Raw genomic sequence first — 27,471 nt, forward strand, 5'->3', positions numbered from 1 at the left:
ACATCGTTTGTCTCACAGCTCTACGAGCCTGACAAATGAAGACACGCCATGTTTTATGCCAGGCAATATACCATTCCACTTTAGCAAACACATGACTTAATGACAGAGGGAGACCTGTCTCTGCATTACACAAACCACACTATCTCTTGTCTTATTAGTGAGGAATAACCTCATTCAAGGTTGGATGGAGAGCAGGGACACTGTCTCCGCCTTAAGGAGATGTGATGATAAGACTTGCACTTATACCTCACAGAGGTTAGACAAATTAAATAATGAAAAGCAATAACCAATTAAGTGTTATGTCTTTGGACGCAGCATTTTCAACAGGTTGCACGCTGAGAGTAAACTGAAACCACAGCTTCACTCAGTAAAGATTTGACCTACAGTAAAAGCTATTTCCAGGCCTAATAAACTTTAGGCAAGCATGACAGTCAGGTAGAGAACACCACTGCAGGATTTTATATCTTTATGAGTGTGACAAATTCACAATCTCACCTTTAGGAACTCAAATTACAACCTTACATTTGTTTTACCGACTGTGAAAAGACATAAGAAGACATGGAAAGACCAATCAAAGCAGAAAGAACTGAGAGAAAAAACTAGGCTAAAATCTAATCTCAGAAACCAGAGCATGTTAACATTTTTTTTTTTGCATGGCCTTTACCAGTGTAGCCATCTGTCAGGGTTTGTTAAGGCCAACAATATCTTTTACAAAACTGCGGAAGTATCTCAAAGCTTGGGGGATATAATCATATGTTTATAAGAAGTTATGTGCAACATATAACATGCTGTCAAAATCTAGATGCTGCAGACATAAGCCACAGCCTAAAAATGGTAGAGTTCTGACAGCCCTGCCGTCCACAACACGACACTGTCGAAGGGTGAATGCCTCCTGTAAACATTTATCTTCCCTGTGAGTGTGTGTCTGTGTGTGGTACGGCCTGGCGACAGGAGCTTCTCTGAGGCTTTATCTGCGGCATGACAAGACAACCTGTAATATACGAGCATCTGGAGCTCCTCTTCAAACACAGCCTTATCTCACGCCAAACATTCCCCGAGGCCAGAGCAGAGCAAGAGTGGCCCAGACCAGACCAGACAAGACCTCACACCGTCTCACCCTATCCCATCCAACCCGTGAGCAGAGTGCTGGGCGCACAAGCTGGGAACAGTCCATCAAAGTGCATGCGTGTGTGTTTACAGGGAGTGTTCTATGAGCGCAGCCCCGACAGCTGAGAACAACAGTGTGACATTACAGTGACGGAAATCATCTGCTCAGAGTTTTTCTTCCGTCCTGCTAATCGGGCTAGAGGTTAATGGTGTTGCACTCAACACAAATGGACACGATCCCTCTTCATCCACTGACTTAAACATAAATGTTGAGACTAGGACTAAACACCCATCACTCATGTTGCTGTTTGGGGGAATTTATTTTACATCAATCTTAAGATAAATAGTGAAGGCCATTACTGATCTTTCAGAGGGCAAGTTGAATGAGCTGCATGCTATCACTTTCAAAGTGACTGATAGCAGCGTTCATAGGTTGCAACAAAATCTTTAAAACAACTTTATCAGGACCTCTGGGTTGTTATACAAGCAGTAAAAGTCACACAGAACCATTGTGTCAAATTGTATTTTTAAGAAATATTTCACCAACAAAATGCCAATTTGTATTTCAATTACTCACTGTGTGAGCTTGAAGTCTTGAAGAAAACTTTGTTTTTCTTGCAAGCACATGCTATTTAGCATTCCTTCTATCCGGATGTGAAGCACACTTGAGCAAACAAGCATTTCATGCATGTTTTCAATAAGGTTTTAGCAAAAATGTATGTTTTTGGGAAGTACCTAGCATATGACTGGATAAATGGGACATGGCTCATACTACATGAGTTTTGAAAGAGTTTGTTATTATATAGTAATGCTGCCCCCATTCACTTCAATTCATTAACAATTTTCTCCATTTTTGGATTCTTCCTTCACCAATGACGCATTGGGATAAAACTTCGAGAATTCAAGGTAACACCGGGTGAGTAACTGATACATAAATGAGAATTTTACTCCTCTAAGTACTCCTGCAGACATTAAATTTACTATAGTGAGTTCCAATGCCCTAAACAAGCTTTCTCTCAACAGAATCAGTCTAGTGTGTGAAGAGAAAGCGGCTCAGTTAGGAAGCTGCATTCTTTTCTCTGTGCTGTGTGCTCCGCTCGGACCGCTGCCTTCAGCCAGCCTATGGGGGGGATGTAGACATGCCCCTCTCTGGGGCCTGTACATACGGCCTGTGCCTCACTTCAAAGCGAGGGCATAAGGGCAGTGTACCACCCCCCCCCCAACTCAGATCCATTCAGCTCACAGCTGATTCCTCTATGTGTGTGTGAATGTTTATGTGTGTCTCACTTTGACTCTCTCTAGGCCCCTCTAGCTTTCATTTCAGACCGCTTTCTATCCTCTTGTCTTATTTTTTTCTCTCTGGAAGATGGATAAAGGAAGACACGGGAGTACAACCCATGGCTTGTGTGTGGGTGAGCGCATTTGTGTGTCTTTCTTTGATGTCTGATAATGAAGGGCAATACTGCGCGATCTACAAACATGCTGTCACACAAGCCCACATCACGATTCACAGCTCCATGCAAAGCTTACTGATACTACTGTGAAACAGGAGCAACAATCCCAACAACGGGATGCATGTTGACCTCCACAGACCTTGTGACCGATGGAAAACATTGGTGCGAAAAAGACAAAAAGACACATAAGCAGGAGGAAGGAGTGTGTGAGAGAGAGGAAGTGCATTTGAAAAGGAGAGTGAACACCAGAGAGGAGCTGAGCTCAGTGGCTGCGGCACAGGGAGGTCTGGCCTTTACAAATCCCTTCTTTTTTGATCTCTTCATCCAGATGAAAGAACAGCGACAGGCAGGATTATGTGGGACAATTGCGCTTTCTCCTCAAACCCTGACTTGATCGGCTTTTATGAGAGCCCTAATCATTTTCAATTAAGCATATTTTCTGACATCCTGTAATAGCTACAGTGCTGGACTTAAACTCTCCTGCTGCCCCGGCGCTCCCCTGCAGCCCCCTTCTTCTTTTTTCCTTTTTTTTTTGCTAAGCCTCTCATTCTCAGACAGCGTGCCTGTAGTGTCTGCTGACAATCTGAATGGGCCTGAACTGCAACTTGTTGTTAAGGTGCCAAATAACCCATTTACCAGATGCTTGACAAGGATGTTATTTGGTGCTTTGATTGAATGTGCCTTTGTGTCAGTGAAGCATTGAATTAGTGCTGTTTGTTTGTGGAAGCCCCTGGGATCCTTCTCAGTGTTATTTCTGTGTTTTTCTCCTTTATTTTTGGATGGGGCTCCTTTTGGTATGATAATCAATATCTAATCCAAGTATTATTGTATACTTATTGTATACTAACGCCCTTTTCACAAAGCCACTGGTACGCAAAATGATTAATCCCGACATTCATCCCGGTAAGAGTGCATGACAACATCTTCAAACACAGCCTCTTAAGACCTGAACTGTATTTGTAATGTCACAATGATTTCATCCATGACAGCTTAGTTGCCCTCTGTTCATTCACCAGGTGCTTAATTCCAGTCAAACTTTGGAGCGTGGTGTCTCTTGAGGGACTCGAGGTCTCAAGGACTTGACTGAGACAGACAGCACCATTAGCAGGCCCTGGACCAGCCCCAACCCTGACAACCACTCACAGCTGGCAATGGCAGGCAGAGGAATGGGGTTCCTTTTCTTCAGTTTAGCCACAGAGAAGTGAAACAAATGTCCATCACTCACTCACTCAGTACCCAGAATGGACGGCTGTCTTTTTTTTTTTTAGAGGCCAAACAAGTAGGGACGAAGAGACGGAGGAAAAATGCTGTTCAGTCAGAAGTGAAATGAAGCAGATTTGACAGCGAGGGAGTAAACAGAATTATATAAAATGTTAACAGACTAATGAAGATGATCCATGAATCTAAGTGAAGGACAAATATAAAAGGCAAACCCAAAGTAATCTAATAGAAACACAGCCAGAATAGAGTCTTCCTTTGTATAGATGTATATTTGTAGATGCTAGTAACTCATACTCTCATTATTAACACAGCTGTGTGCAAACTACATGCCAAATTCCATACAACATAGTATTTTAATGTAGCAGTTATTACATAGTAATCTGCAAGATGTGCACGGATGGATGCAAATGAAATGCTGTGCATCAATTGGGATACTTCTGTTAGTATGCTATCATGTAGCACACTGTGTACACCATAAACTAACTGGAGTAATGCATGCATTTTGCCAGGGTAGTTTTACCTTAATTCCAACATGGCTGCTGTGTTCTTATGGAAATTATATTCTCAACCGTTTCTCCTTCTTCTTTTTATTGGCAAATTGTAACAGGATGGAGCATTTCTGCCAACATTTGACTGCAGCGTTTTAATTGTTTGTGTGTTCACCGAAGCAACCAGGACAACTCAGACAGCGTGCCTGTAGTGTCTGCTGACAATCTGAATGGTCCTGAAATGCAACTTGTTGTTAAGTCATTAACCAGATGCAACCAGAACTACTGCAACTCCCTCAACTGCCATTTTACCAAGTTTGGTGGTCCCTCTTTTTCCGCTATGTAGCTTAGATGGCGATCAGTGAGGGTCAGAAGTGTCAACTTTTTGAACGTTATGAGTCCAACATCTGGACACTCAGTATGTTCTGCCATACTATGAGTATGAATGCACTCAAAATAGGGGTTTAGTATGGAAGAGAGCAAATTGAGACACGGCAAAACAGTCAGTATGTCCAAGATTTAAACTACAAAATGATTGTACTATATATATATATATATATATATATATATACACACACACACACATATACATATATATACATATACATTTATATATATATATATACATATATATACATATACATAAATATATATATCCATATATATATATATATATATATATATATACAGAATACTGTAGTTAAAGTTGGTATGTAAAAAAGTTTTAGGACAGGAAATAATACTATCTTAAAATAGTCACAACTCAATGTAGTTAAGCTTTTTGCATTGTATGACAATCGCCTGCACAGACACACTTTAAAAAATCAAGCATTTTATTGTGACTTTTTTTATATGCATTTAATTTTGTCACTTAAAAACTGCTTGAAATGAGTATGTGTGGAGCAACTGGGACACAGCCAACTTTCAAACTTGATATGTAGAGGACAAAATGTTTTCCACTAATTCAATTCTTTATTACCAACAACCACAATTAATTATTTTTTTCCACCTTTGAGCAATTCATCACCCCTCTACATTCAAAACAGGGATTTAATTATTGTGCATCATAAAAAACATAAGCGGCACAATACTAAACACACACACACACACACACACACACACACACACACTGATCTAGCATAGTTTTGAGTCGTGTCTGTCTGCCAGTGGCTGTCTGTCATTATCAGCTTTGATAATGTCTAATAGTGCCTTCAACAGAGAACCCTACCAGGATGAGTTTGTTTCCCCAGCTCTCTGCAACTCATTGGCTAGGGTTCTCTTCTTCTAATCACCTTTCATTACAGCCTTCTGATCCCCAGCTTTCCTTTGTACACCGCACTTCATCGTCTTTATTTTCCGCTCTAATTGCATGTGAAAGATGCCCCCTTTGATTCTGCCTGCATGCCAAAGTGCTATCAGGGAGAGAGTGTCGAAAAGTGTCATGTGTGTCTGTCTACTCGGAGGATGAGGGAGCCGCGTATTCACCTGCTGAGGACAAACCCGTTTCTCCCCGTGATATGACGTATCTATCACCAACTCAGAGGATATCAGTGCTGTCTGTCAGCATAATAGCAAAGGGTAGGGGGTAACAGGATTGGAGAGGGGAGGGGTGAAAGGAAAAACATTGAGTAAGGCGCTTTGAATTGCACACTTATAGCAAAGCACTCAGTTTGTGTGTGTGTGTGTGTGTGTGTGTGTGTGTGTGCGTGTGTGTGTTTTACTTTCCCAGCAACGTGACCCTGATGCACCGTGCTTGTCAAGTGTGGCTTGTTTTCCCCGTTCTCTTTTGATTCTTGTCTAAAATTATAAAAATAAAAAAAAAACATTGACTTTTCTCCTGTACCTTTCTTTCTTTTTTTTCAAATGCCATCATTTGTTGCTGCTCACTGGAGGTTGTGTACCCAGCATGTTAGTCTTGTTCACTGTCAGTGTTTAACCTTTTCAATATGATGTTTCTAAGACCTTTGGTGACCACTGTACGGTTATAGAAAGGCTTATTGTCTGCAGGTTTTATATCCTGGTTCCTCTGCGGCAACTCGTTACATGCATGACCCACTCAGGGCAGAAAAATATACTGCACATGAGGCACAATTAGATAATTTTGTGCCTCACCCTTTGAAGACGCATCACACTAACAAGGGTCTTATTTTGGTAACAAATTCATGGAAGGGCTCTTGAGTGGCCTGATATCTGCTCATTGTTAAGCTAGTGTTCCGGGATGGGGACGCCGGAGCAGGAGAGACACAGAAAGACCTCACTCTGACAGAATCTAATCAAGAGTTGTCCTAACATATTACAACTGACTTAAGCTCTATCTCTCCTCCCAGTTAAGTCTCACTCACTCAGAATCAAAATAACCAGTGAGACAGAGACAAGGAGAGAAAAGCGAGACAGAGAGGGAAGATTAGGAGATGGTGGGGGAAAAAACCCACACGTCCCTTTCTGACTGAAATGGAAGACTACTTCCGGCTCCAATTTCGGCATATGCCAGGGCGAGCTGCAGAAAGATAAATGAGCTCTCCAGTACCAAGAGGAAACTGATTCTTTATCTGGCATGGCACTATTTACTGACATTAAGAATGATAATATCAATCAGCAAGCTGTCAGCAACCCAAGTGGGCTGTGAGGAGAACAAAGGTGCCACTGTCTCTCTTTTGATACGTTTACAAGGAGATGTTGATGTACCTGCCATTCAGGTGAAAATAATGTCATCACCACACACCCAGATCAGGGCCTGCTGCTCCACCTTAGTGATGAGTAAAACTGCCCAGGGCTCTTTCCCAACGCTAGTGTTCATAGCTAGGAAAAATAAAGCTGACGGGTTAATGAGCTAGCAATCAACACAACAAGAAGAGCAGCAGAGCACCAACATGTCTGCACTCCTCGTCTCCCTGTGAAATATAGCTGTGGGTAACAGATTTTTTTCTACCTTTAGTGGTGATGAGCAGGAGAAAACACATGGCAACAGCATCAGGGAAGCGTCTGTGTAATTACTTTTGGCCATCTTTCAAACCTTTCTCTCTCTGGAGAGAGATGTGTGACAACATATGACAAGAAAGCCAACAGGCTTTCCATACAGAATAGTGGAATCCATCATCACTGAGGCAGACACACCTGTCTGGCTTTGAGAACAATGCCACACTGCCTATTTATTAGGTGCCAGAAAAGTTTATGTTTGTTCGGTGACAGTGACAGCAACTTGATCCTTTTCATTTTTGGAAGGGGGATCTCAAGCTTTGGGGAAAGGAGGGAGGAGGGGAAAGTCTGACTCACATATTTTCTTCTCTCGGCGGTGCACAGTGAGTTCTCTTTCTTCCTGATAGCTGTCTGCTAAGGAGTCAGAAGACAAATAACAAAGACTGTCATTCTCCAGGAGGCTTTCACTAATTCTTTTTTTCCCCCACCACAAAAAGATACATATTATATCCTTTTGACACGTCAGGTCCAGCACTATGTTGAGCTTCCTTGGATTTGCAAGATATGGAATTGCGTAGCAAAGCCGGGAGTGATTTAATTATCCATGTTAGTTTGATATCTGTATCCAGCATGAACATAACTGATTCATAATAAGAACACAGGCTTCATGACTGGCAGCCTCTGCAAGAACAATTTCATAAAAAAAATTAGAGAGCACCGTCAATAAAATGTTGAGGTAAGTCAAGAATTTCTGCCAGATAATTACGCTTGCAATTTTTCTCAGAAACTAATTACTAGATGAAACAAATGTGGATATTTACTGTAAACAATGACAGGTTTTTTTCAGACAAATAGTTGATAGCTCATGCATATTGACGACATACTTTGACATTTTAATTTTTTTTTTCCATCAGGAAATGTTCATACAGTGGGTTTGGATTAGTTTAAATATAAAAATTATAAAAATGAAGATTAGGGAAAGTATACTGGGGCGTACAGTTCTGTGACTCTATAGGTCTACGGCAGCTCAGTGGGCTATCACTTCAGTGGACTGTCAGCCTGCAGTGTTGACGGAACAGTGCTGGCTGTCATCTTAACAGTTAATAATTAGGCTTCCTCCTGCCACAAAACAGAGTGCCACAGTGACAAAAGCCAATGGCAACCGAGGTGGCGGCTTGGCTGCCGCATTATAAATAGTCTGACCGGATGATTAATGAGAGGGGCCACCAAGCTAAAGCAGCAATCTCGCGCACAGACAAAGGCTGCCTGCACAGCTGCCTGCACACAAAAAAAATTAAACAAAACACAACAAGACAAGCCCTGTTCCCGGATAGGTACAAGAATTGAGGCAGAGTGGCAGGGAAAGTGGAAACATGCCAAGCAAATAAATTATTGAATTTCGACCGACAGCTTATGAAGACTTTATTTAACCTCGAAGCGCTTTTGGGGGGATCCTCATTAACATTTTGACACGCTCAGTTGAATGGTGAGGTCAGGCAGGTTCCAAACACAGGGGAAGTTCAGGAGAGACAGGCAAATTCTTTTGTGATGATCGTGAAGTAGATGGGAGAAGTGGAAAAAGAGCACAACAGAGAACCTTAGTTAATTCAGTAATTTGAGGAGCTGGAATTTTTGCCTATGTAAGCCATGCCAAAATATAACTTGTTTAGAAGAGATATATTAGTTGCCAAACAAAGGTTGGGTAAGGAGAGTTTTAATTATACCAGAGGGGCCTCTATACAGAGGCCTCAGATCCACAAATGAAACCTGGGAAGAGGCTTGTTTTCTACAGCATAATATTTGTGGTAAAAATTTCTGAATAAATTCATGTTGCATTATAAGAAAAGTTTAGAGCTGTTTGCCATGCTCAAGTGCTTTATAATGTCACTTGCCATAGAGTAAAACCTTCTATCTGTTTAAATTATGAAATTGTCTCTGCTTGTTTCCCTTCTACATTTCACTTCAGAGTTTTGACATTGAGTCATATTTTCCTCCCTGTTTCCATCACCTACTTTTATGTCACTCCACAGTAATGATGGCTGAGCACTTCTACTGTTAATGTTAGCCTTTACCATTTTCAAATTATACTCATCGAAGCAGACACGTCAAATCAATCAAAAGGATGACAGAGAATGGATAACAACAGTGACAATAGTGACAAATATCTGTTTTTCTTTTGAGGGAAAGTTCCACAAACAAACATGGATGCTCTATTCCACTACCGGTCAACAATTATCTTGAATATTTGGATGTACGGTTGCTCCAAGCAGTTTCCATTTGATGGGCCTTATTCTTCCCCTCCACTTTGCTGTGCTCAGCTGGCAGGGCTCTCAGTCGTCACAACATCTCCTTTTAATGCCCCTGACAGGGGGTTATTTGCTCCCATATATGTTTTCTCTCCAATTACACCATGGCAGGCTGGAGGCTGCCAAGCCTCGCTGCTGAGATGCTGATGGTCACCTCTTTGACTAGTCCTTCCTGCCTCCTGCACTATATTTTTCATCTTTTTAGATTCTATTAGAGAGGAGGACTCTCTCATTTGTCTGTCCTTGGTCCAAAGTGTTGTTTAACACCTGACAAGCAGCAGCACCACAATGCCAACTACTATTTGGTGAGAAAAGGTAATATTGGACTTCTATTCTCAATTTTTCCTTCAAGGTTTGTGTCTGGTAAGAATACGGTATGAACATTTTAACAATATAGAAATATTTTCAGGAAAAGGATTCAGTGCATTTGGTATGTGTGTATGTGTGTGTGTGCGGGTGTGTGTGTCATATTGAAAAAAGTATTTCATGCACAAATAATTGCCCAAACAGACAAAGCAGCTACAGTAGCCTGAGCAGAAGCCCCAGAGATTCAAATAACCACACACACTTTCTTAATTATGCCAAAATGTTTCAACTTGAATATTTAATGCAATGCACAATGCTAATCTCCACCCAAAAACATTAATTAGAATAATTTGCTTGATTCTTTGTGGCTGTTTACAGCAATCAGGCTGATCAAAGACAAAGTAAAATGATACCAAGGGACTGATATCTCAAATATACAAGATGCAAACCCTCTGAATCAATAGAGCCAAACAGACAGCATTTGTGAGTATAGCTTTAAGCTAAGTGGGATGCCAAATGCAAAGGCTGCCATTGATACCACAATAAAAAATGCATGATTTCAGAGAGAGAGCTCTTTTTATCTACAAGGCAAGATCAATAGTGGGAAGGGGTTATGGAATCAAAGTTGTTTTGCTGATGCAGTAGTTAACTGACACTCTTAAAAACATCTGAACACAATTTGAGAGAACAAAGCGTGCTAAAAAGACAATTGGAGGAGAGTAAGGTGAAGTTCTGTGGGTTGATAAACTTTCTTTTCACATTCAGGAAAGGCGATATCAAACACTGAGTGTACAGGGCAACAGAAGTCAGATTAATTTACCACTGACAAGCTCTGTGCAGGATCACTGATATATTTCTTTGTTTTTTTGGCTTGAACTACAGTAAAATAATAATCACAACAGTCACAACCACAAAAACTAAATCAACAAGACGCTGTATTTGTGTGTTTTTTTTGTGTGCTCTTCTTCTGAAACACTGACCCTCTAATCATCTACTGAGTTACACACTATTGTAGTCCTGCCAAATAAATTATCTATTTAAAACAATCTAAAAATGTACTACAATACAATACAACATGACAATAGCTTGTGCCCTAATAACAGTAAGGATTTTTTTCCTAACACATAAAACAGAAATTAACTGAGAATGTTAATTCATAAGCAATCTTGCTGCCTGTACTGTACTAAAATAAATCCTTTGGCCCACCCTCACACAACATCTGATCATTGATTTCAACATGACACTGACAGAGCTAATTATTCTGTAACAGGAGCCGTGCCTCTGTCCTGACCTTTGCCCTGTGAGTGGACTGAGGAAGAGCCAGCAGCTTTCAGCAGAGGCTTGGGCCTGTCTGGCCTGAGAATGTGACAGAAGATAGACGGAGAGGAGAGAGAGAGGGTCACAGAATGGAGAAATAACACAAGAGAGGAGAGGAAAGGAGACACAAAGAGAGAAGGAAACATGAGAGAGAGAGAGGCAATGAAAGTGAGTGAGAATGACTGACAGACAGAGGATTCGTCACAGGCAAAGAGTGAAGGCTCTGGCCACAGAGGGACCTGGTGAGAAAGCTAACAGATAGCAATCTGAGTTATCACTCCGCGCCGCGGCTAACAGCTAGCAGCTACCCTGTCACCGCTGCCTAAACAAGCCCAGTGTTTTCATCTCCATATACACAACGCGGCACTCTGTCTTTTCTTCTGATGGAGATAAGATGTATAAATTATGAGCAGCTGACAAAGTCTACTCCAGCGCCCCCGGCGTCTCATCAATCACTAGCCTGTGTGTCAGCAGGTAACTGACGTGGCCCCCGGAGGCACAGCCCCCTCTTTAGGTGTGTTTTTGTGTGCAGAAATTTGTGTTTCGCTACTGTGCAATTGGGCTTTTGTACATGTCTGTGTATAGTGTGTGTGTATATGCTGTGTGTGAACAGCTGATCAGTCTTAACTTCATGTTGTAAGAAAAGGAGAAATACACACAACCTGCACACACCAGCCAGACAAAAACAACTCCTGAGTGTGTGAACTCAAGGTTTTACTGTTATACCTTGAGGTTATCTGATGTGCTGATATATTCAAAAGAAAAACCTAAATGCTAGAAAGAAGGAGAAGCGTGAAGGACTGAAATAGGCTACAAAAGAATGCATGAAACCCGGAGCAGGCTTGCTGAGTGGAGGACGTAGAAGGCCAGTGGTAGACCACCCAGTATGATTATTGGTATTAAAATTTTTCCATGAACCTCCGTTTCCCCTGTCTGCAAACAAAACACAGTCTTGGCCTTTTGGTTGTTAGGGGAGCCATGACAGACATGCATGCAAAAATACACTGCAACACACTGCATTTTCAGGGTACAGAATTCCTATTTAATTCACAGGCATTATTATTGGCAACACTTGAGTGTTTAACACATCATTGCTAAAGTCAGCAACATAATTACACCGTGTGTCAGCAAAACAGCATAATTACAAGCTACAAGTTGTCAGTGTCTGATTTCACATCGTTCCCGTTTACAGGCCAATCATAGTCCTTTCAACGCTCTTGTTTACCAGAATTGAGGCCTAATTTCATTGCAGTAATTACAATCTTGTGTCCAAACAGTGCAGATTACACAGACATTATAGAGTGTTAAATGAAATATAGCAAATACTGTAAAATACTGATTTTTTTAATTTATAGCACTGAATTGCTTTTACTGCAGTGAGTAGGCTACATTTTTGCCTCGAGCACCCATATGATAATTCCAAAAGAGGCTGTTTTAGTTAATAATGAATTTCAACTCAAGGACAGTTTATTGGTGGAAAAAAGCATTTAGAAATAACTGCATTCGATGTAAAATTCATCCCTCTTGGACTGAATTGGTATACAACCTCGCACCACATTGCTGCAAAATTACACAATGTTTGTGTACACGGCCCAAAGCAGGTAGCGTTTGCTCGCGTACACAGTATCGATCCGCTGTCTTGAAGTGAAGTTCAAGAAGGAGAGAGCGTAGCAGACGATTCTGACTCCCCATGGGGACAGGAGAAACAGCTCATCTCAGCACCAAAGAGAAGGAGGGCTGTCATGTTTCGTGTGATGAGCTGAAAGGCTAGAGAGGGCCTGGAGCAGCGGGGTTTTCCTTCCCCCCATAAACAAACCTCCAAAAACAAACAGTTCCACCCCACAGAGAAGGAGACGGGACAGTGAGACAAGAAGGAAGGGCAGACAGGTGTCGGGGAAGAATGACATCTGTGACAGAGGGCACTAACAGAGAAGAGGGAGGAGATGAGAGGATGAGCTGAAGACAAGGGTGTTTTCATGAAAGGAGCATCAGACTTGTTGTCTCCCTCTTTCTGGCCTGCTGGTTTGGTTTGGATCCTAGGCTAGGACTCCATATTTTGATCACCCTCATGAATTATGTACCATACACCATTAGCATTAGTTAGAGCCACAGTATCAATGCTACTATTGTTTCGAGGGGGGTCAAGTCCTGAGACACATTATCTTTGAAAACCCTTCTAGAGAGAAAGAAAGAAGATGTCTGGAATTCAGCTGACAAAAGCACTCAGTCGTCCTGAAATCTGATGAGTCTGACAGGATGTGAGCCCATCTGATCCACTGTCTCAATATTCCCTTACAGGGGGGTGGAGGGGGGAGGATAGAACGGACAGGCTCCTTGCCGCGCTCTTAGCACAGGTGTGATGAAAGTCACAGCCGCCGCAGCTCGGCCCATCTCTCAGATTACCCCGAACATGTCTATTGACGGACGTTGCCAGTTGGCAGGCAAAACGCTGGGAAGTGATGCCCGTTGTGCCCTACCCATCTGCCTGCTGCATGGAAACAGCATATCAGGTGATCCTGGGGGATACCTATTATCATATCATATTAAATGCCCGGGCTATGGGTTACAGTTGTAGGTCTTAACAAAATAAAAGATAGATTTTACAGAATGGGTTGTAAGCCACAAGGTCAACGCTGTCAGTCTGACTGTGCACACCTCAGGGAACAGGAAAGAAAGACAAAAAGTAATAAAGAGAAATAGAGATCCATTGTGCGTCCGAATGGTTTCGTTTGCCAGCCACCACTGCAGTACACTACTTCCTGTATTCACTTAATCAGACTTGATGAAATGACAAACCTTTGTGCCACACTGCCTGGAGAAGTTATCCTTGAAATAAAATATGTTTCTAATCATGACTTACAGTACAACTCACAGGATGTTGTATTACAGACCTTTACAGCTCATTGGCTCTGATTCAATTTCTTAAGTATGGTAGTGCATAGAAGTCAGACCTATTCTGGGAAGAGGCATTACGAATCTGTCATTTTGCAACTGAACACCAACTGCAAATAGAAACCGAATAAGAGGTTACGACGCCTTTGAAAACCAATGAAAGATGCAAATAATTTGACACTGAAAATTCTAAAAAATTCCAGACTGATACAAAAAGACGAGTTTAATAGTCTTTGTTTGAGCATGTAAAGGATTCAGATGCTGTGCTTTAATCAGACTTTTCAGAAGATGGAAGCTTCACTTCACCTTCCCAAAGCTCTCATGACAACAAAACCTAAGAGATGCTAAATTCTTTGCATTGGTGACACTAAAACATTGTGGCGTTAAGGATCTTGACCCACTTCACTGCCCATCTGTGCCTGTAGCTGTATGCCAATCCTTCACAGCCCTCTCCAACACTCCCATGAATGACAGAAGAATGCTGCTTGAGTGTCACTTGACCCCTCTGCCCCCGCAACGACCTCCAGCACACCCTGGGCAGCCCCTCACTCTTTCACATATTTCCACTGCTAAACAAGAATGTCCCCCCCTCCTCTTCTGTCTCAACTTAATTTCCTCTTTATCGCTGTCCAATTCTCCCATCGCCCTGTTCATCACCCTCCTTCTCTCATACTTTTTTTCGCACTCTATTCAAAACTTGGGAAGGGGGTAAAAAAGAGAAAAACGCATTTGCACCAGTAGAAAACACAAGGATGAGTGGCTATTCAGAGTGTGATTGTTGGGGGGAAAAAGAGCTGCTGTGTTTGTGAAATGCAGAACAGGAGAGTGTGTTTGGATTTTGGACAGATGCATACGAGAGGTGCATGGTACAAGGGCACACTTCAAACTTATATACGAACAGAACGGCAAAAGAGTCTCTACAGTCTTTCAAAAGGCAATGTAAGAGGGAGCGTGAGACTGAATTCACATCAATAAGACTGCTGCTATGCAAACTTTTGACTAGTTGAACACAGGTCTGTGTATTGGCAAGAATATGATATGTATCATGATAGACGGGTTATGGTTCAATATACTGTAATTAATCTATCTGTCAAAGTATAAAGAACACATCACCCTAACGCGTAAAATCTAAAAGAAGTTGCTTTTTTCATGCATTTATAACAGTCCGTATTACATGCAACTATATAGCACTACTTTTTGTCCAGTCTGCCCATGCATCTAAAATCACAAAACATAATATTGCCAGTGCATTTGGACCAGATACAATAAATCCTTTATGTGTTCACTGCTTTTTAAACATCCCTAAAGACAATCAGTCATCTCTGAACAAGTTATCTCATAACATAAAGTGCCTTCTTTAGACTTCCTTATTTAAACTGTATGTTCTCCTCTCTGTCACTCACATGTGAAGCTCCTGACAGGCTAAGCCCTTAATGCACGAGATTTGACTGGTTAATCCTGTGAAAAACCATCCTTTTTGTCTCTCAGGTTGAAAGGTCGCACAGCGAGGCCCGTCTTCCTTCAACCTACAGTATTCCTCCAGTCTTAGCCTCCAACCTAAACATGCTCTGGCCCTCATCGTTGGCCTCTCTCACCCCTCCTCAGCCGGCTACCCACCCGCATGCATAAGCTACAAAGCTGGAGGTGTCAAGACTACCTGTCTCAACAGCACCCCCCTTGCTTGACCTGCGGATAGCCCTCAGGGACATTAATTATAGAGTAGTCTGACTTGTTGAGAGGACAGAGACAGACAGAGACAGAGAGAGAGAGAGAGAGAGAGAGAGAGAGAGAGAGAGAGAGAGAGAGAGAGAGAGAGAGAGAGAGAGAGAGCAGGAAAAGATACATGCAGAGATGTTGTTACAGAAGCTGTCACCTCCTAATCATGTCATCCTGCTGTACAGAGGTGATGCTGAGGCTTTACTCGATCAGGTTTCCCATTCATCACCAGGGCTGGTTAGTCGTGGAGGTGGTGGTGGTGTTGGAGGATGTAGGGGGTAAAAACGCTAACTCTCATTTTCCCACAGAGTTCAAATTTTTGAAACTCTTTCTCTTAGTCTGTAATTTCCCAGCTTGGGATAAATAAAGAATATCTATCTATCTATCTATCTATCTATCTATCTATCTATCTATCTATCTATCTATCTATCTATCTATCTATCTATCTATCTATCTATCTATCTATCTATCTATCTATCTATCTATCTATCTATCTATCTGTCTAGTCAGCTGACCCAAAAATCATTGAGATTCTATTAAAAAAATCATAATTATGTAATGTTCTGACCTGATTGTAGAGTTCCCTGTCATCTAAAACTTGAAATATCCATTTGCAAGCTCTTTCCCATGCCAGTGTTAGCTTGTGATGTGCAATGGATCCGGCTGTTTACACAAAGCAAAATAAAATATTGCATCGCTAGTGTTTCTGTTCAAGGATCACTTAAAAGGAAAACAACACAAAACCGCTGCATCCGTTTCTATGTTCAATATTGTGCTTGCGGGCAAAAACATGGATCTATGATAATATGACATTTCTGTATGTGCTTTAAAGATACTGTGTGGACAGCCATGTCTACTCCACAAGCAAGGATAGACAGTGAACTGCCACCGTGTGATCAGAGCAATCTGTCCAAACAAATGGAAGCTTCTCGTGCGCATTACCGCGTTAGATTAGACGACTCTCGGTCATTTGATTCCCCACTGTCTCGACAGCTCCTGTTTCTAATGGACTGAGTGGGATCTCACAAAACGCAAAATAGGGAGAGGTCAACGTGTTTGAAGGTTACCCCTGTCGGGGAATCAAAATAAATAACGTTCAGGTGTGCTATTCTCTGTCAGGTGAGTGTCTTAATGATGCCAAGTTAACACATACTAAATAACAGTGTCTCCCTACGCACTGACAGCCTCAGAAATAATTGACCAGCGTGCTCCAAACTGAGACGCAGTAGGCAGAGAATTCAATCCTGCAGCTGACAGAACCCATTGAGCATGTCACTAGATTTTGCATTATACACAAAGCAATGTCAGGTCAGGGATGCGGCCTCCTGCTAGTTATTTGCGATTGCATCTCTGAGGGTAAATTACCTGGCTCTCCATAATATGGTCTAGTTAACTAATTTCATGACAGCACGCTGTCTCATAAGAAAAGTCTCAGATTTACTGCCTGTCAGAAACATGATGGACTGTTTTTTCCCCCCTCTTTTCTTCTCTGCAAATGCTTGGCAGCCTCTCAACTAAGAGCTCATATTCAATATCCTCTCTCGGTGTGCCGAGGACATCTCTAATTCCAGACAAAGACGTGCGGCTGAAAATGAACAAAAAAGAAACATAACCTTATTATGTTTGAAGGCTACCAGCAGTGTGTCATTTCATCCACAAGTTCCCATGCAAAAAATTACTGCTAGGGGGTTGTAAAGCGTTGTAACATAGTTCTAAAGCCCTTAGTGTGGAAGCAGGGAAATCCATTATCCATTATCCTGCCGACCTCTGCACTCTGACAAGTACACACATACAGTATATGGTGTCCTGTCATTTTGTTGTTATACATGTGTAAATCATTCACTTTCTGTCAGAAAAGAGGCTTTGACAACAAAACCTCACCTCACCAATGGGGTCACGGGGAAACCGAATCCCACCGCAGACAAAGCATAGTTTTACCTGCGAGAGCACGGCCTGCCACTGATAGCGACAAAGATGACAATAGCTCAGTGATGGTGTGAAGACTGCCTTTAAGCTATACCGTCCAGGGGGAACAATACAGACCTACAGAATGCTCCCCCCCCTCTGCTATTGAGCTCAACAGTGTCTGTTTTAAAGTTCACAATGCAGCTCCAAGGTCTGCCTACCCTTTCTTTTCTCTCTGTCTCTTTTTTTTCCATGTGTTTCCATTCAGCTGGACGGTGTGGCCTATCATCGTCCCCACAATGACAGTAGGTGGAAACGCTAGCTTTCATTACACAAAGTATAAATAGTGTAATCTATCAGCCCTGCCAATCAGGATGATTGATTATGGGCTGTCAGGGAGGAGAGTGACACATTAGAAAAGTTTGGTTAACAATGCCTGTAGCTGGTGCGGGGCTGCTGCCACCCAGCCCAGTGATTAATGTGTTGTCAGCCTGTAATCCCACACCCACGCTTAATGAGGCAAGAATTTATCATCTCGGCAGAGTGGCAGATGTCAGGGGGAAAGGAATCCAAGTGGCTGGAAACAATATACTTTTTCTAGCCTGCTCTTGACATGTCTGACAAGCTCTAAAAACCACAAAGAAGGTCTGTGTAAGCACAAACTTCAGTGGAGGGACTTTCGACTCTAGCGGCGTCCTGTGTTGCATGCTCATGAAAGTCGCTGTTGAAAGAAGACTCGCCATTAACACTCTAGGGAGGAACAGACACAACGGGTATAATGGATTAAAGGAAAAGTCTAATGCCACCATGTTTGTGCATAGTTAAGGAGAAAAGCATTCATGGTTTCTCATTAATTAACCTTCCTGTCGTGTTCGGGTCAAATCTGACCGATTTCCATTTCGATCAATCATAAATATAGTGTTTTACATTTTATTGTCTCAAGGGCTTATGATATCCTCCACACTAGGCATTTGAACATATACAATTGCTGATCACTACTTTCATTGAATTTTGAGTTGTTTAGTCAACTTTGTAACACCTGTGGTGTTCCCGGTCAAAAATGACCGCCATAGGAAATTAATGGGTGACCCTAGATTGTGTTCATTCATCAGATAGTACACAACCACAAATCCACCACCACCACCACACGCACACACAAACACACCTACACGCACACACACACACACACACACACACACACACACACACACACACACACACACACACACGCACGCACGCACATACACGCACACGCACGCACACACACACACACTCCACCCCACGTGAACCCCTTTCAGACTGACCATGTGTCCTCTCTTTCCCGTGCTTATGTGCCTGTCCCCCTACGTGAACCACACCGTCCAGACTAAACGTGTAACACTTCAAAGTTACCAATAAGGGGTTTGTTATGGGAACCTGGCTCTTTCCCGGGCTAATGTGTCCATCCCCCCACGTGAACCACACTTTCGATACAAAACGTATGATATCTTCTCACAGATCCCCTATATATAGCTTGCTTGTGCATTGCTCTTATTTTACTCTGAACACAATGAGTCGGCGCCCGATCAGACGTTTTTCTGTCAGAGAGGCTCTTGACCTTTTTTTTTCAAACTGATGAAGACGGGATTGGAGTTGAACCAGAAATAGAGGAGGATGTTTCAGAAATAGAAGACAACGATCCTGATTTTGATCCAGACCATCATGAGACCGAACAGTCAACAGATGGCGAGGAAGAGGCCCCTGAGGAAGAGGTACCTGGGGAAGAGGCCCCTGTGGAAGACACACTTGAGGTGACATTCCAGTCCAAGGATGGCAACTTGCTCTGGTATTCATCCCCCCAGGACAGAGGAGGCAGAGCAAGAGGGGAAAATATCATTAGGATGTCACCAGGGCCAACACGGTATGCAACATCTCGTGTGGATGACGTCAAGTCCAGCTTCCAACTCTTTTTACCAGAGTCCATTGTGGAAATTATACTGGCGATGACAAACCTGGAAGGGGGGCGTGTGTTTGCGGAAAACATGTTCTGATGTTCTGTGAATTTGGTCTCTGTTTTGATTTTTCTACAATAAATGTTAATTTTGGAATACAACTTTCAATTTCTGTGTCTATTCACTGCAGTTATTCATGTAACCAGTAGTCTGAGACATTGTTTACAGGTTAAAAGGGAGTTAAATACAATTTGGTGACGATCAATGGTTTTTGTGTTAATGTAAGGGCAGTTAAAACAGGCCGGTCAAATTTGACCGGGAGCACCAAAGTAAGGGGGGAGAAACGAACACGACACAAAGGTTAAGTAAAACTTAGGACCCTATCATAAACAAAAGTGACACTTTTCTATCGACTCTCATTTAGCACAGATTTTTAAGCTCGAACATTCATTAACTTTCTTAATGGCATATCAACATCTGCATGCCATAAACAACAACAACTTTACTTGAATTATCTGATAAAAATCTGAATGTGAATTAAGGCAAAGCTGCCTCGAGAGGGTGCACATGACAATCAACTTCAAAGCAAACTATAAATGCGAGTGCTGAAATAGTGATTAATGTGCACTGTCAACATCAACTAAAAGAGACAGGCAGAGAAATAACTGATCTCTTTGAGAGATTTAAAGTTTGGCACATTTTCTGTGGAAACACCCGGTGGGGTAGAGGGTGAGAAAGAAAGATTTTCTTTTTTAGAGCACAGAAAACACTAAGCCAGCTGTCTCTCATTAGGCTAGCAGCATCTTCCTGTCACCAAAGAGACCAACAGGGAGGATTAGCTCTGATTGGACTGATAGGCCAACACACTGGGACGCTGCACTATGTAATAGCTAAAAGCATCATTTGATAAGAAGTGTAATTGAAGAGATGCCTTAGTGGCTATGATATTGTTGCCACAATGCATGTACAGGCATTGTGGAGTTTTGCAACCCCTTGGCATGCCCTGAAAGAAGGCTCAGTTTTATAGGGGAATATAATGACTGTGAGATGCAGAGCTGTGTGTGCAGAATTCGCTTTACATATGTCTAAAAAATTATGTGTTCAATGATACTGGAAGGTGGAAGTGTGTTATTTCCTGGTAGTTTTCTGTGACTTGCAGGAACTTTGAAAACAGCAAAGTCACTATAAAAACTCGGCCCTTCCCAAAGGCTTATAAAGGATCGAGCTGGAACAGTATGTGTAAAAAGCAAAGGCTTTGCAGCTTGCCAATTCCAAAAGTATTACACTAATAAAAGCTTAACAAAGACTTACATTATCCAGATAAAAAAAAGAAAAGTTATGTGAACGATCGCATGATTTGTCAAAGTTTATGAAAACTTTATATCAAAATGGAAGAGGGAGACATCTCATTATTGCTGGCCAGCCTTGGCCTGTTTTCTGACAGGCCTCAAACTCCACCGCTAAACACAAGAGACGTCGAGACAACAAATGCTTCACCACAGAGGCGTTCCTTCTCTGTACTGCATGCCAGCAGAAGGAGAGGAAAATCAGTTAATGCAACGCGGCCACTTCAGTGTCTCATAAAAGCCCTTACAAAAACACATGTTTGTTTTTATGCTCTGCCTTTAGCCAAAAATGAGTAATACATCTATCATTTCAGCTTGCGAGAGTGACGTGACACTCAGGTCATGCACCCCGTGTCTCCAGGCTTTGAAAGAGGCAATAAATCAATCTTGGCGCTATTACTTACAATTAATTGTGCTTTAAAGTTTTACAGTGTGTTTATGATATGCAGGGCCTGGATGATTTATGTGGACAGTTTGAGTCACTCCCTCTAATTGCTGTTGTTTTGTCGACTTATAACCCTGGTGTGACCTCTCGGCTTAAGCTGCCAGAGTGCTCAAACTGGGCCTGTTGCACTGATCCAAACACTGGACAGGCGAACCACTCACACTGACAGACGAATACCTGAGAGAATGAACATGTGGCTCTTTGGAATAATCTGACACAAGCCATGGCGTGCATTTCGTCGATCACACAAAATAAACACGTCCAAACAATTATAAACAGCTGTTTTAACATTTAAGATATGTTGTCATTAAAAGATGGGGAACAGCAGTGTTTCAAGTGATGTAATTAACAGATAACAAGACATTATGTAAGATGGGGAAAAAAGTGCATCATTTGAAAGCAAGCAGATCTGTCTTAACATAAAGCAGACAGGCACTCAGTATGGTTACAGTTTGCCCACAACGCCTACCAAATCCGCAGCGCTGTCCTTATTCGACCTACTGTATACATATTGATTCAGGAATGTGCCACGAAAGAGAGGTGACAAATCAGGGTTGTGTATGTATAATAGCGAGTGCAAATGCAGAATCTAGCAGAGAGCGAAGAGTGGTAATAAACTTGCTTCCACAGCAATCTGTTGGGTTATATTGCCTTCCCCTGTTGAGAACCATATTCTTTGAGTTTTCTCTGAGGACACATTTGTTCAGTAAAATGATTCAGCAAACCCACTGAAGGCACATTCACAAAGCGCTATATTGCATGCTGTTTGTTATGTTTGAGAGCTTCGGGGAACTCATAACTCTCAAGCAGAGATGAACATGGCAACATACTTTACAGGGCACATTTGAGATTTGAAAAGGAAGCAAAACAACCCAACCTATAGCAAAATGCCTCCTCTTTTTCCGAAGTTGCTTTGCGAGAAAAAAAAAGCCACAATCATGCATCGCATAATGCACAATCATGGGTCTAAAACCATGCAGTCTATCTTAGATTTGGACCGTTCCCTTTGGTGCAAACTTAAAATGAACTGCTGTCTGCTGTAGAGTAAAACAGGTTAGTGTCTGGGGAAGAAAAAACAGAACTGAAAAGATCCACTTGAGGACTTTCCTGGCTCTGTCACTGTCAATTCCCTTGAAGAACCGTTACCCTGTGTGCAAAGACTCATGGGACCCGGGAGCTGGCTCAAGCCACCCTGCAATGCAGTCTGCTTTACATTATACGCAAAAGGATGTGGGGGGGGCGGGGGGACTTGTGTTCATGCTCGGAAATCAAGTCAAATACTTCGTCCAGGCAAAATCTAAGTGACATCCGAGGAACATTTATACCCGCTGACGTAGCTACCAAGCTGTGCTTAGTGAGGGGGACCATGGACTTACTTCATTCACTGTGAAACACTCTTAAACATGTGGCAAGGAGTAAATGTTATTCTACTAGTTAAATTTGTTACGCACTTTTTTAAGCAGTCCTTCGGATCTGAAAACAGAATATGCTGTCATAGTGTTTTGATAGACATGGCCAGTTTAACCCAAGGGTTCTACTGCATAATGTGGGCTCCGTGGCGGAGTGGAGGGAGGTGGAGGATCCGAGCCAAAAGGTACCACATGTATTTTCCGAAAGCAGCCCAACACAGTCCAAAAGGCTCTACGTGGTTTAACGCCATTTCATTCCATAACCTCTAAATCCTCAAAGAGAATTATCACATTATAGCATTCCAACACGCCCAATTTCCCAAAATACAGCTCAAGGCTTTTCCACTCTGACTCTGCTTAGTGTTGTGGTTTTGGGAAAACACTTCAATCGTCCCCGCTATGTTTTTTTTGTTGTTTATTTCAGGTATTTATACATGTTTTTTTCCTTTCTCTCTCTCTCTCTCTCTCTCTGTCTCTCTCGTCTCTTTGTCATTTTGCCTCTGTGTCTGTCCAACTACTTGTCCTTTCCACTCAGAAATGCAATATAACCCAAACCAAAGAAAATTACCCCCCTTCTGAGTTTGAAGCCAACACCAAAACATACAGACAAGTCAGAGACTGCTCATTGTCACCCACTTATGGTGTCATGCCCACTAGTGCATGAAGGCACACAATAACAATTAAAGGAGTGACAAAATTATCCTCAGTCAATGAGCATGGCTATTCTATTCAAGTACAATGCTTTGTTTTCCTCTCTGTCACGATGTTTGTCTTTGCAGTGAAGTTTTGACTCTTTTTTGACTCTCTCAAAAAAAATACCCAGGTTTATGATGAAGTTCATCATGACATCCAGTCTTGAACTAAAGAAAATAGCAATATCCTGAAAAAAAGGACTGTTCATGTGTCATACTTTTCTGTTGTCTTTCAGCTGATTAAAAAAGTGTCTTCAGGCAACACTTTTATAGTGCATGCAGTTGATTGTGTGTTTGACAGCTCTGGGAACCGACAAGAGTCGAGGTGGCTGAACTTAAACTAGTGCGACCAGTAGCTGACATGAGAATGTCCTCAAGTAATTTCATGTCAAATATCTTGTGTTTTCACCCAAACATTTTTACCCAAAACTCCAGTTTCCAGTTTCATTAAAAGGCTTGCGTGATAACATTTGCTATTTTATTTTGACGATGCCGGTCCCTTTTCTCACCCTCCGCTGCCTTAGTGTCAGTCAGTTGGCTCATTAATTCAGTTTCAGTAAGCTACTGTATATTGCCTCGACAAAACCAAATGAAACACTTTTCAGCATAACATTGGTCAGCTACTTTCTACTGGGCATCTCTGAGAATACTGCTAGCAGCTCCGGAAAACTAGATTGACAAAATTGCTTTTAGTCCGTTCCCCTCCATGTTTGGTGTGAACAGCTAGATTGACTGACATGGGAGCCAAAATTAAAAGGGAGTGTTTTTCTGTTTCACTTTGCATCTTGTGAACTTGCTTTGAAGTGTCCAACTGCATGGTTAATCCTGGCAGCAGTTTGAAACACAATTTGAACCTAGGTTTCGGGGCTAAAATGTAACTCAAATTTTCAGAAAATATGTATTATTTTCAGGATACTTATGCCATTTTTTCAATTTGAAGGTGTTTCCATGACTGGAAAACTAGTCTCTATTTTTTCTAGGATTTCCAGGATGCATGGAAACTCTGTTTTCTACAACATTTTGTTACTCCTGCACTCACAAAACTCATCCCAGGGCTTTTTATTTCCCTGCAAACAACCGGCCATTTACTGTCTGGTTGTGATTTAGGCAACATGGAAAACATTGGGAATGTATGAAAAGTTATGGTGTTCAGATTGTGCTAAAGACCATAACTGCTTTATCAGAACCATGTGGCGGTGCTCAGTGCCATGCCATAATGGCATGATTGAAAAGGAGTTAAAACTGTGGTCACAATCCACTCCGTTATGACTCAAAAAGAGGTCTCCAAAGTTCAGCACTGTCTTTTTCAGAGCGAGTCCATTAACTATTCCGATACGCACATCATGCAAAGGGAATGATCTGATAGAGCAGGGGCTCTTTGCTTCAGATTTATGCTGTCATGAGTGGGCATGTATCACTGTAACCCTGCTGCAGTTGCTGCTGTTTCTATGGTTTCAATTTATCTACTGTAAACAGCAGGAAGGAGATTTGTCATAAATGGTCTTAAAGGAAAAATAACTGAGCAAAAACTTTTATAAATAACCCTTTTAAATCATGTCTGTGGCCTTGTATTTTTCCCTTACAATACTTGCACTAATTGAGACTCAAATGGTAGCACAAGCGACAGCGAGACAGCTAATTACCATCCTTTGTAATGAAGCAAATGGCAGACACTGTACCATGAGCCACTGTTATGAGCAACACCCTGCTGTACCAGACATAAAAGCAAACACAAATATCTAATTATGCCATCATCTCTCCTCTGCTTTCCTGTTCTGTTGCAGACGTTGCATTAATTGGTGGCCCGCACTATTGGTCAGCTTACAATCACTCTGATGATGTGGACAATTAGAGCCGGGAGGTACTCATGGCTCATCAAGTCCCTGATAGTTGACGCATCACGTCTCATCTAACTCAAAACAAATGTTATGGAAATGCTGCTGTGACATCCCAGGGCCCAGACACGGGATAAGTCCTGGCAAACATTCACTTCATTGTGTAGACCCAGTCAAACACTGCTAATAAGGAACTGCAAAAAAGCACAGTAAAAGTATGTTCAGGCACACAAAATACTGTGTGCAATGGGAGGCAGACGTATTTTCATCAAAGCTGTAACCTTTTACTTTGCATAGGGAATAAATAATCATATACAGCAGGTTCAAAGACACAAAGACAGAAAAACACACACATCATGTCAGCTAGAATCAGTGATTATCTCTCCTTTCATCTAAGGCTGTGGCGACAAAGGCAAACATTTCTTTTTCACTGACAAGCTATGTAAATAAAATCTTATAAAGTGACTTTACCCTGCCAAAAAGCATTGTAGAGGTCCTTAGTTTCTTTTTATATAAAGTGGATGAACACTGTTTTCATTCCACTTTTCTCCATCTACCAAACATGCCAGACTGAGGTTAAATTATTTCAGTGTTTTGCTTTCCCGCTTGCCATTTGCATGAAGAATCAAGAACAAAGCATAGCATGAACTGACACTAAAGGAGTACACTATCTTAGCTGATTGTCTGAAACAATAAATATTTTGTTTTCCTCATGCACTTTCAAACCCGACATCGACTCACATGCTTCTGATTTGTCACTGGATGCCTTCGCTCTAGCTACTCTGGATCCATTTTTACCTCCCAGGCTCACTGTCAGAGCCCCAGAGACCTTGAAATGACAAAGCTTAGCTGATCCAAATGGTAAATATTTCATGACCTTACAATTACAAGAAATCAAATCTAGGCAAAAGCTGTTCATTTAAATTGCATTATCAAAGCAGTGGAAGACAGGGGGGTTGGGGGAGAGGGGGTGGAAAGGGGTGAAGTGGGTATATCTATGAACCTCCCGAACTCTAATTAGTCTGTGTGGCCCAAAACAAGAGAGGGAAGAATAAGTGCACGGGCTCGGGATAATTAAGCGATTGTGAGCGGCATGTACGTGAGCTGTCACTCCAATCGCCAGCCATGTCACACTTGGCAACACAACCGCGACCGGACAGCCGCCCGTCGTCTTTGATCTGGGCTCATGCATACGAAATCAGGTCAGGCCGTGGTCACACACATTTACACACATGCACTCTCATGCAGCACACACACACGTACACTTTAAGCGATAGTAAAGAGAGACTCTTTACAAAGGGCCACAGCACCAGGACCTTTGTAAAGGGAGACTGACAGTCAAGCATGCACAGGAAGAAAGGAAAGGATAAAGGGAAAGAATAGAAAAAGGAAGAAAAGGATGAATGTGACAAATCCACTCAAGACTTCAGAGGGACTACTATTTAAAACAGTGTACACAAAAAAAGGAGCTTAACTTACAGCTTCCGATTTGGGTTTGACCACTTTCATGAATGCTCCTCTTGCATTTGCCTCCATCACTTCTTTTTTGGTTACTTTCCTGGTGTCCAGAAACTTCAGCTGGGGCATCTTGTGCAGAACAAAGTACCTGTGAGAAAACAACAATACAAGTTAAAACTGTGCCGCACCGCTGCCTTTAAAGGTCTACTTGTAGGCCTGTTCTTGACAGAGACAAACAGAGAATCTAAGAAAGTGTGTAAACCGTGATACACTAATCAAACTGACACACATTATAATATGTAAATGCACGCATCAACAAAACTTGAAACGAAGCCGTGTTTACTGAGATTTAATGGTGGTGCAGATTTAATGGTGATATTTTCTTGTATGTAATAACCTTCAAAGCTGATAAGAATAAGTACGACATATAAATAGCACGAAAGGAGATACAACCCGTCTGCCAGAGCTGTCATTCTGGCAGCATCACAGATATCTCTCTAAGCTTTCAGACACACTCTGTCTTTCATTGGGAGGGAGAGAAACGTCAAAAGATAATGGTTGGAATACATAGATGACAACAGATCCTTTCACAGGCAGGCAGGGATAGAGGAACCAGTATGTCAGGGCTGAGCTGGTAGCCAAAAAGGACATGCATGCAGCACCTAAGTGGAGGGTGAGAAAGGACGGGGGATATGGGCAGAGACGAGACCTGTGCGCAAAGAGCCGT

General features: G+C 42.0%; 1 protein-coding gene across 1 annotated transcript in view; it reads right to left on the minus strand.

Annotated features, from left to right (window-relative positions):
- lrmda (leucine rich melanocyte differentiation associated) overlaps nt 1-27,471 on the minus strand; it is a 215,992-nt gene that overhangs the window by 38,481 nt on the left and 150,040 nt on the right. The window contains exon 5 of the mRNA XM_059358831.1: nt 26,766-26,892. Coding sequence (XP_059214814.1) covers nt 26,766-26,892 — 127 coding nt within the window. The remainder of the gene's footprint in view (nt 1-26,765; nt 26,893-27,471) is intronic.

This window comes from Centropristis striata, chromosome 20 (assembly GCF_030273125.1).
Source record: "Centropristis striata isolate RG_2023a ecotype Rhode Island chromosome 20, C.striata_1.0, whole genome shotgun sequence".
Classification (NCBI taxonomy): Eukaryota; Metazoa; Chordata; class Actinopteri; order Perciformes; family Serranidae; genus Centropristis; species Centropristis striata.